The sequence below is a fragment of the Daphnia magna genome, linkage group LG1 (assembly GCF_020631705.1).
Source record: "Daphnia magna isolate NIES linkage group LG1, ASM2063170v1.1, whole genome shotgun sequence".
Lineage (NCBI taxonomy): Eukaryota > Metazoa > Arthropoda > Branchiopoda > Diplostraca > Daphniidae > Daphnia > Daphnia magna.
The window spans coordinates 10,960,461-10,971,298 of record NC_059182.1 but is presented as its reverse complement, the minus strand read 5'-3'; the positions used below and the strand labels follow the sequence as shown (position 1 = coordinate 10,971,298).

Sequence of the window (10,838 nt, the reverse complement as noted above, 5' to 3'; positions counted from 1 at the left end):
AAAAAAACACTGGCTGAAACTTCCATACTGACTGAACCACAGATACAAGGAAATGAGAAATTTACTCAATCAAAGAAGTCCCTCATGACAATTCTTACCGAGTGGCTTGAAAAGCATGAAGAAATCAGCTTTGACAAAACTAAATGGACTTTTGATGAATCAAAAGGCTTCGTTAACTGTGGACAATGTAAAGTCAAAATCAACATTTCATTGAATGAACAAAGTGGACAATCTAGAATTTCTAATGTTACACGTCATCTTTCGGTAAGTATTACATTGATTAGTAAGCTGCTTTTAACACATGAGTTATGTTGTTTTATAAATTTCAGAATATGCACAACAAAACGAAAGAAAACAGTCAAGGACGTGGAAAAGGCAGCAAACTTCTTATGGAGAGATTTGCGACTAAACAACAAACTGGAGAGAACACCAAAAATACCTCAATGGATAGTGCAGAAGGTTCCAGTTATATTGAAGAAGTAGACCTGCTAGATAGCGCTGAGATCCCCGCCGAGATCACCCCTATGCAGCCCATGCAGACTATGGATCCGTCAGATGAGATTGAAACGATTGAAACTGAGATTGAACCACCCTCGAAAAAAAAAAGACTGATATAAAAACTTCTCGTGGACAACAAAATTCGAAGAAAGGCTCTCGAAAGGATTTTTAATTGCTGATGGACCTTCCCCGTATGGCTCCATCAGCAAGAATTGGAATTCACGGGAAATCAGAAGAAAAATAAAGTTGTGCAACTCAGCGTCAGACGTATCTCAAACAACAATCGAAATGTATTTTGACGCAATTGATCAATTTAGTCAACTTGCAAAAACAAACGTGATTTTATCTAACCAGCTTCTTGCTCTCTGTGAAAAATATCGTAGTTTAAAGGCGATTGCCAATAATTCGCCCACCAGTGAAGAAGCCGGGTCCCTTTTGAAGAAAATGCTGCAACAGTCAATCTCACATAGCAAGAAAAAGGCGAAGGGTTACAGATATATGGACGAGGGCTTAAACAACTTCCGCCTCAACACGTACATTCTTGGAGGAAGGCGTATGTATGAAATTTTTCACGCTTATTTTAAAGGAGTATTCCCGTCCCCTCGAACGATGGGGGAAAGACTTGTCAAATTTCAAACGTTTGTCCCAGAAGGTAAGCTGTTTTATATAATAAATCTAAATTTTTATCCGTAAATCTAACTAATATTTTTTTAAGGATGTGTTAACGTCAATGGTCTTGTAGACTACCTACTTTCACACAAGCTACCAATGGTGGTATCCTTGAGCGAGGACGCAACAGCGATTGTGGGAAAGAGAGAATACAACAGTACAAGTAATTCAATATATGGATTCAGTTTACCGTTAAAATCTAACGGACTCCCTAATTGGGAAGATTCTGTGATGAAAAACACCCTCGATGCCGTCCGAATGTTTTCAACTTATAAAAGGGTGACCGTGATTATTGTTGTAATGGCCCAACCGTTGGGTGACGGAATTCCACCCATGAGAATCTGCTCATTCGGTAGCGATAACTCGTTCACGGCAACAGACGTGAAAAACAGACTAGACACGATCGTGTCATTGCTGAAAGAGAAAGGCATCTGTGTGTTAACCTACAGTGCCGATGGAGACTCTAGGGTAATAATTAATTACCATTAATAAAACGTGATATTATTACTAACTATTTGGTGTATTATTATTTTCCAGGAATTAAAATCTATGCGAGTAATGCTACAATTGGGCTATGTACAACGCAACAATGCTGACAAAGTTTTCCCAGGCAACACTTGCCCTTGGTTTGTGGCTACCATTGCAAAGGATGCACCAATTCCCGTTCAGGACACAATTCACGAGGGTGCCAAAATGCGTACTCGGCTTTTAAAGGACCACAGGCCTATGCCATTTGGCAACAAAATCGCATGTCGCGAAAATTTGGAGACCCTTTGTGGGCTGGTGACAAAAGACCAACACCTTTTACAAGAGCGTGATCTTCTTCCCGAAGATAAAATGAATTATGACGCCGTTTCAAGACTCATTCAACCTGGTCTCCGCGAGCTTCTCAAAAAACATGTTCCAGGTTCCGAGGGAACAATTTTTTTATTTAAAACTGATGGAATATGCCACCACCAGTTTCCTTGATAAGCAAATGTCTCCTTTAGAACGAATTTTTCGCCTCTGGTTTGCAGTATTTTCCGTTCGTTACTGGAGATATTGGATGATGTGTGACCAAGCTTATCCATTGGCCAAGCATTTTTTCACCAGCAATGCGTGTCAGTGCTTGGAGCTGAACGCTCATTCATTAGTCCTAACTGAACTGAGACTACAGGAGGCCAAGATGACAGAAATGTTTTGGCCTTGGTGTTTTGGCAGCCAACAATGTGAATCGTACTTTAAAGCCTTAAGGTCATTTACTCCTGTTGGAAGTACTCAAACAAATTTCACTGTCGGAGAGGTTATAACGAGTCGCGGATGGAAGGTAAAAATATTTTAATTTTTTCAGTTGAAATAATCAATAATTTGTTTACAATTATTTAGGTAGATGCAAATTTGATTGCAACGGCGGAAGGGGATACGCATGGCATCATCTACCCAAGGCATATTGCGCAACTAGAACGGTGTGGTGGGACTAAACGTGCCATGGAGGATGTGGAACACCCATCGAAGAGCCAAATTGTATCAATAATCAAACGTGCATTGCAAGAGGCAAAGTCTGAACTCAATCAGTTGGGAGTGTTGGTGAATGCCGCTGACAGCGAATGTTTCAAATACGACCCCCGTCTAGCTGTAACGTCAACTTTGTCTGAATTGGAAAACATTGCCGGTCCGATAGTCGACGATTGTGATGAGCCTGACATTGAAGGCGTAAGTGAAATCGACGATCAATTAGACGAAAGTGATCGTCAAGACATCGAGATGTTAAATCTACTTTTTGATGCTGAATTTACGGACTTCACAAATCGCTTGAGTGCTAGTAAAACAAACAAAAAAACTCTTGATCCTTTATCTGTTCCTTTGGAGTTAACTCCATTTGTCAAAATTGCTGAGAAAAACAGTCGATTGAGAGTGGTCAAAAAGAGTGCCATTATTTGGTTTTTGGAACACGGGGTTCGTCGACTTAGCAACGATAGAACTTATCGAGTTCGGGCTACTTCACCTTATGTACAACGACAGCATCTTATTGTAAAGACCGTAGAAAAAAGAATTGTCAGGATCGGTGATTGGTGTATTTTCAAAACAGATGAAGACTGTCCTTTGCCTAATAAATTCCTATTGGGTAGGGTTTTGTCTTTTTCTCTACGAGTTGGGAGTAAAAAAGAATTAGGAAAACGGGTTTTGGAATGGGCGTATGATGGTGATCAAAATAATTTAGGCGCTTTATGCATTTGGTATGAAGTCGTGTGGAATTCAACCAAGAAGGAGATCCAGTCTGAATTAAAGGACATTATAGTCTCGTCCCATGGTTTCCACCCTTGCGAGACATATGTTTGTAGTATTCCGCCACCAACTATAGATCCCAGCAATTCCCGGTTGTTTCTTCTTCGCCACATAATTAGTGATCTATATTCATTTGTCAACGAGCTGTTGCCTTCTTAATGCTATGTGTTAATGATTGGAACCCAATAAACCCCTTGAGGACAAGAAAGATTATATTTAAAAGGCATTAGAATCTTATTTTAAATTTTCAGAATCTTTCGAATTTGATAGAATCTTCAGAATCTGATAGAATCCCTAGAATTTTACAGAATCCCTAGGATCTTACAGAATACCTAGGATCTTACAGAATCCCTAGGATCTTACAGAATCTCGAGAATCTTTAAGATTCTGAATCCTCGTACACCCAGATATTGAGTTGCCAACCCCCCGGCGGAACGGTGCTATAATCGGTACTGCACCGATAGCACCTCTACTGCCATAGGAGGTTGGTCTAACCAGTGACCTTGAGTTCTGATAGGCCAACGAGAATCCCGTGACTAGGGTCACATTTTTTTCTTGTTGGCCGTAGGGCAACTGCTAATTTAGATCACTATTCATTGATAATCGGGGAAGGCACCGATCACCGATATCACCGCACCGAGCACCGAAATCTCTTCCCCGATTAAGATTAGCCCCGCACCGGATCGACTAAAAAGCTCCCCGATAGAGCAGTAAAACATCCTACGTTGCACGTTCTCCACAAATGCGAAAATCTCATTTGTGTCCAAGTTGGTCTGCTGCGGCTCCAGCGTCTTATGGAGAAACCAACTTCTTCATGTTAAAAAATAAGTTTTCATAAATATAATTCAGATTTTCCCCCTTTTCTTCCTAGCAGTGGGTACCCTATTCATTTTTTCATTTCCCAATTTTTTTTTCTAGCCCTAGTTCTATCTGGTTTATTTTTATTTAGCTATTGTTTGTGAATAGTTGGTTGTTCATCCCCTCGTAGCAGACGAATTTCTGGCAGCAAACGAAATTCTTCGGCTAAAAGAGACGAGCAATTTACAAACAAAAATAAAATAAAAAAAAGTAGATAGAACTGGAGCTAGAAAAAAAATTGGGAAATGAAAAGATTAATAGGGTACCCACTGCTAGGAAGAAAAGGGGGAAATCTAAATTATAGTTATGAAAACTTAATTTTTAACGTGAAGAAGATTGTTTCTCCATAAGACGCTGCAGCCGCAGCAGACCAACTTGGACACAAATGAGATTTTCACATTTGTGAAAAACGCGCAACGCAGGATGTTTTACTGCTCTATTGGCACGGGGCCGAGCGCTAATACTATTTATGTTTACTTTTATTGTTTGTTATTTATTCTAATACTATATATTACTATATATGTAAAAAAATTAAGATAATTTTCATAAACAAAAAAATTTTGGACAAGATGTTTTTTGTAGTTTTTGCGCTTTAGAGATATACTTGATCCTATAGACTTAAGTAACAATTTTCATTGTTTTTAAAACTTTTTTTTATGAATATTTTTTCATAAATTATACAGAAATAGATAGCCCTTGTCAAGAGCTATCCATTTCTGTAAAATTTATTAATTTTCGTCTTATTATTTTCCCGCAAAAAATTATTTAAATTTCACGTATTATTGGGGGGTGGGGATTAACGGATACTTTATTATTTCAAAATTTTATTCTAATTCTTTTTATGGTTATTAAATTATAGATTTACCCCCTCTTTTCCCTATTTTTCAGACAGGGAGGGGATAAATGTATAATTTTTCAGATGTGTTACATCTGAAAAATAGGGTAAAGAGGGGGTAAATGTATAATTTTATTACCATACCAAAGAATAAGAATAAAATTTTGAAATAATTCACGGGATACAGGAAGGGGATCTAGAAAATTCAGGTGTACGGTTGATGACGTAAAGTAAAATACAATTCCCGCCAATACGTGTGTGTGAAGCACGTATTCAGTACTAACATTAGAAAAAGTAGAAAAATTTCAGAAAGTATACTCCCGCGCCCCTAGCGGTAAGACCAAGCATCGCCTACTGGATTTCTCTCATCCTTATGGCGATGATAGCGGTCTTTACTTCGTAGTCTGTGCCACGACTTTACTTTCATGATTCTTAGTGAAATGAATCCACCCCCAAAATGTAAAAAAAATATTACATTTCTACATGTAATAGTGAATCTAATAGAATTCAGACTAAAGCTGACACGAAGGAAACGACGGAACTTTGACTTTCATTACAGGACTTTCTGCCAATGAAACATTTCCAAAAGTTATTAACACCGTAATCAACTAAACTTAAATAACCTTAAATCCCGGAGGTGCCCAAAGGGCTTTATTAAAAAGAAACCATAAAGGTGTGGCTAGCCAAGTCAGCTCTGTTTAACTCAATTAATTACACAAAGTTGCTTTTTTTAACCAGCTAAATACAAGTTTGCAAACGGTTTTATTTTTTTCTTAATTGAAAGAGAGCAAAAAATGCACCGCAACACTGAGTAATCTTTCAGCCTCGGTCTAAACATATACTTCCTTTTGAATCAAGGAAATCATAATACATTCTAATAGGAAGACGTTTATTACCGCAAAATCCATTTAGTCTGGAACTTGTTTTTTTGTAAGGAAAATACTATTCACCATTTAGGCTCACTAATAAGGTAAATAGTATTTCGAAAAACCTTAATAAACGATCATACTAAACCATTAGAAACCCTTAAAAGACTCGAACGAAAACCGAACGAATACTTCACTTTTTTAAAGTGAAGGATCGATAAATAGTAAAAAAGAAGCGTATAAACTAATCATTCGGAAAAGATGGTTGAACAGGACCATTACACCGATCACCGACAATACTGAGGAGATCAGTAGTATTCTGCTGGAGATATGAAGGTTCATCCATTTCGTTTCGTTGATTAAGCGAATTATCCAAGTCGACAAGATTTTCTGGCAAATGCGCTTCAATTTGGATGACACTATCTGCATGAACACCAGTATTACGAAGGAGCTCATTTTCCTTTTGAACTGCAGACAATTGGTCTCGTGTTTGGCGTAGTTGTTGCTGCAGAAAGTAAATGGTTGACTGCATGCCTTCAACATCTTCATCCAATTCCAGTAAAAACTCGTCTAATTCTGCATGAGACGAATGGATGCAAAATTTATTCATGGTCATTAAAAAACTCTCGATCAGTCAAAAATTAGCTACATTAAAATACCGTGAAAGAAAGTGGTTTGTTTTTCCGAAAAATGTACTACACAAATGTACAACTAAATTTCTCTACAATGCTCTTACCTTAAGCATGCCTCATTACTCAGGCTAGGAATGAAAATAAAAAATGAAGCAAGAACAAAAATACCATATACAGTACCTGACTGAGATTTCTTCATTTCTTCACTAAAATTTCTCTGCAGAGCTAGATCACCTTCAAGCTTTGCCAGTCTGCCAGAGGATATCATTCTTCCCAATTCTTCATTTTCTTGGTAAAGGAGTCTGCATTTCGCCATTAATCGTTTCCCTGTATTGCTATAATTTTCCAAGAGAAGATGTTCACGCTTTAGGGCATGTTGCATATGACGTGGATAACAAATGTATTGCAATAAACTGTAACATGAAAAAAAAGAGAGAAAAAGAAAGAACAACCTGTCTGGAGTAAACTTCCACGCACTCAATTCATTCTGTGTCTCCTCCAATGCTGATTTAGACTTATCAAGCTCCCCACGAAGGTGTTGAATCAGTACATTGACTGCAGGGTCTAACAGAGATGACCTCAATGATGTTGAGCTACCAGCTTGTAATGCTTTCAGTTCATGAATTTGGACCTATTGTTGCAAAATTATTGCAGTATTCAGGAACAACATACTACCCATGATATTTATAGGTAATCTGCAGTTAATGCAAGTAATTATTCGATTAGCTTAGAAATACTCACTATTAGATCCTGAATTTCTTGTTCTTTAGTATTTAAACGCATTAAAAGAAAACTTTCTCTTCGGCCACATTCAGAAGAAATTGAATGTTTCAACTTTTCCTCAAATTCTCGTACTGGAGCCAATGCTGAGTAATAATTACAATTAGTAAGTGTCTAATGCTTCTTCAACCGCAAATCAGAGAGCACAAAGGAACTAACCAATTTGTGCAGAGGATAGTTGTGACTCTAGCCAACTAATATAAGATTCTTGTTTTGCCCAATGCTGAAGGAACTGGGACTTCTCAAGATTAACTAGTTCTTCTTCATTCAATAACACTCTAGTGGGAGGGTCTCGCTCCACCTCCCCCATTGTCTGGATGTTCTTTGAGGAAATTTAATTACGAACTGTAACTGAAGAAAATCTCTTTTCCTAACAATTGTTCTAATGCGATTAAAAAACTACGTATAGAATATAACAACACTAACACAATGGTAAAATCTATTTCCCCCGGCAGCCGGTGGGCGGGTAGTGCTGTGGTGCCACTTGGGGAAAACCTGAAAACGTTTATCAAAAACAACTTGATCTCGGTCGCTGGGGTGAACCCTACCAGAGTAATAGAATACTATTACTCTGACCCTACCGTCTTTCATGGGGGGTTCCAACACTTTCGCTATGTTAGCGAATGAAAATAGTTTAAATTAGAAATTCGGTTAGCTAGTTGTTATCTAGGAGAATTTTGATAAGCGAGTCAGTTCGCTAATCAACGGGCATTAGCGAAGAGGTTCCCTACTAGGGCTCGGCCCCGCGTCCAATGGGTAGGTTTTTGGAAAAATGGGTATGTGTTCTCGGCTAAAAAATTTGATGCGTTGGGTAACGGTTCTTGAGACTTTGTGCCTACTACCTACCCGGGTTAAACGTGGGTAATACAATTTCAAAACTGGTTCCATTACCCGGTTTCAAAACCCGGTTAGCTCCGATTTCCTACCTGATTACTCTGTTTTTTGCCCGATTTCCCGAAGGGATTAAGGGTGAGGCAGTTTGGGTTGGAGGGGAAAGTGGAAACGAATGAAATTCGCCTGCTAAGCTCAATAGATGGAGATTGGGTTATCTTACGGTACAAAGAACTGATTCTGGAAAGAATAATATAGATTAATAACTATGAATAAAAATATTTTGAATACGTCTTCATGTTATTCGCATGACATATTTCCTAAGAGGAGTTAAATATTAAAATGATATAAGAAATAAACGGCAGCTACTATTTCAGCGTTGTTTTGTTACAAAGCAGACGACAGCGTAAATAAAAAAGTTATTATTACATATGTTCCTTGTTGGTTTTGGTTATTTGTTATTGATTTGTTAAAAATAATATAATTAGTTAAAAACAAAACAGTGTAATGCCGCGTCGAAGTGGTTTGAATAGAAATAATTCAGTGAAATTAAAGCAACAAAATACAATAGACCTCCTGCACTGTGCGGATAGCAGGATTCTTGTAGTCCGACAACGCTGTCGGCAGCCATCTTAAGAAAACTCCACCCTTTTAGTGCACAGGCTCTTATGGAAGTATTTTTCAAAGTGATTTTTGTCTTAACTGGATTACAATTTCGACCAAAGAAAAATAATGAAAAATACTACATAATTCAGGTAATCCGTAGAATGTAAGTTTTCCACTATTGAAGTAGTGGAAGTCATATTAATTAAATGTTTTGTGCAATGCATATGGGCATTGTTTATATATATAGGACCCACACATGTATATTTTACTTGTAATTTTTAACATTTTTCCACTGAAACACTTGGTAATTGATTTTTCCAAATTATTTAGATTGTCATGTGCGAGGAGGAATTTGTGGAAAATGCTGTAATCCAATTATTCGACCTCTCCAACCTTGTTATTGGTCTGTTACAATACATAGCAAATTCTTTCTTCAGTGAGACGTACTCTGCATTCATTTTTTCAAGTTGTGCTGTTAACTTTTCGATTTCTTTTTGCAACTCACTCACCAATTGTGGTGAGTGTTCACTTGATGACGGTTCTTCGTCGACCAGGCTGTGGCACGGTTTCGATGTTGACAGGTCCATTTGAGAATCTTGAAGTTCTTCAGCAAGTAGAACTTCACTTGAATTCAGATTTTCATTAACTTCAAAGGGATGAGGACTGTGTATCGTAATGTTGCTATTATCTTCCTTCTTGGGTTGGGTATAGTTTGCTAAAGTGTTCATAAACATAGCCTCTGCAACAACAATAATAAATATATGAAATGTCTTTGAACTTGTAATGTATACCTCAGTTGTAGGTATACAACACTCTTCTTTGTAAACGAGTGCTATCTGTGATAGCTTTGTTCAATGATACTGAAGGAGCCCAATCTGGGTGATTTTTCTGTAAATAGTAGCTTGGTTTTCCTATGACAGTCAAATAAGCTTATAAATGGTTATGAGTTAAGTACAATATTTGGAGCTTACCAGATGCAAAATGAAGATTACACACCAAGTGTTTTGTTTTGATGTTAGCATCATTGATGTTTAACCTAGCTAACCAGAGTTCTCTTCTTTGCTGAATAATTATTGAGTCCGATGGGTATCTGTTGTCTGGAGAGACAGGAATACCAAAGAACCGTACGCCAACTGACTTATCTCCTATTCCATTGTTAGGACACCCTTTGACAACACACTTCTTATAGAACTTTGAGATGTTAGGGGATGCCCTGTACAAAACATTTAATTAATATGACTTCCACTACTTCAATAGTGGAAAACTTACATTCTACGGATTACCTGAATTATGTAGTATTTTTCACTATTTTTCTTTGGTCGAAATTGTAATCCAGTTAAGACAAAAATCACTTTGAAAAAATACTTCCATAAGAGCCTGTGTACTAAAAGGGTGGAGTTTTCTTAAGATGGCTGCCGACAGCGTTGTCGGACTACAAGAATCCTGCTATCCGCACGGTGCAGGAGGTCTATTGCAGAGGTAACTGAATTGATTATTATTTCTATTTTTTATTATCATTTTCTTTAAAAACAAATATGTAACTATGTGTTTTATACAAAATAACAAAGATTGACCACATATCCCAGAAAAATAACAAGCAGAACTCAAAATACTGACCAATTGTCAGACAGGTATGTTAATTTACGATTAAAAGTTGCTAATTAGTGTATTGGAAAATAACACGATTTCATCTTATTGTAGTTTTCCATCATGTTCAATGCTGGAGGGGAATTCGACAGATCAACTGATGCCAAATATTGACAGCGTGAAGTCTGTTGAAAGGTATTTGTAGAATATCCTACTATGTTCTAGTAACATAGGTTGATTTGTTAAATATTGACATCTTTGTTTCTTATAGTAGTTTACCGTCATGTTCAATGCTGAAAGGGGATTTGGTAGATCAACTGATGCCAAATGTTGACAGCGTGAAGTCTGTTGAAAGGCATTTGTGGTATTTCTTACTGAGTTCTAGTAACCTAGGCTGTTTTTTTTTTATAT

General features: G+C 37.4%; 3 protein-coding genes and 2 long non-coding RNA genes across 5 annotated transcripts in view; 3 read left to right on the top strand and 2 right to left on the bottom strand.

The window, feature by feature from the left end:
* Positions 1-334: 334 nt before the first annotated feature.
* On the top strand, positions 335-3,636 carry LOC123469954. Its single transcript, XM_045169321.1, is given in 6 exon segments — positions 335-602; positions 814-1,150; positions 1,214-1,635; positions 1,705-2,091; positions 2,093-2,473; positions 2,533-3,636. Coding segments are annotated over 6 exon segments (2,799 nt in total). The 5' UTR covers positions 335-389; the 3' UTR covers positions 3,592-3,636.
* A 2,232-nt stretch (positions 3,637-5,868) lies between these two features.
* LOC123470061 (pre-mRNA-splicing regulator WTAP-like) lies at positions 5,869-7,858 on the bottom strand. The gene is made up of 5 exons (XM_045169614.1): positions 7,563-7,858; positions 7,365-7,489; positions 7,076-7,254; positions 6,804-6,958; positions 5,869-6,567 (listed from the first exon to the last, which is right to left on the bottom strand). The coding sequence occupies exons 1-5, from the start codon at positions 7,711-7,713 to the stop codon at positions 6,236-6,238; spliced, it is 942 nt and encodes a 313-aa protein (XP_045025549.1). The 5' UTR covers positions 7,714-7,858; the 3' UTR covers positions 5,869-6,235.
* Positions 7,859-8,025: 167 nt separating this feature from the next.
* LOC123470063 lies at positions 8,026-9,276 on the top strand. The gene is made up of 2 exons (XR_006643478.1): positions 8,026-8,989; positions 9,171-9,276. It is a non-coding gene; the product is annotated as an uncharacterized LOC123470063 (long non-coding RNA).
* Positions 9,277-9,729: 453 nt separating this feature from the next.
* On the bottom strand, positions 9,730-10,281 carry LOC123470062. Its single transcript, XR_006643477.1, has 2 exons — positions 10,124-10,281; positions 9,730-10,053 (listed from the first exon to the last, which is right to left on the bottom strand). It is a non-coding gene; the product is annotated as an uncharacterized LOC123470062 (long non-coding RNA).
* Positions 10,282-10,407: 126 nt separating this feature from the next.
* LOC116936604 overlaps positions 10,408-10,838 on the top strand; it is a 110,218-nt gene continuing 109,787 nt past the window's right edge. Inside the window, exons 1-3 of the mRNA XM_045174608.1 lie at positions 10,408-10,471; positions 10,542-10,622; positions 10,699-10,791. The gene's annotated coding sequence lies outside the window, so the exon portion shown is untranslated. The remainder of the gene's footprint in view (positions 10,472-10,541; positions 10,623-10,698; positions 10,792-10,838) is intronic.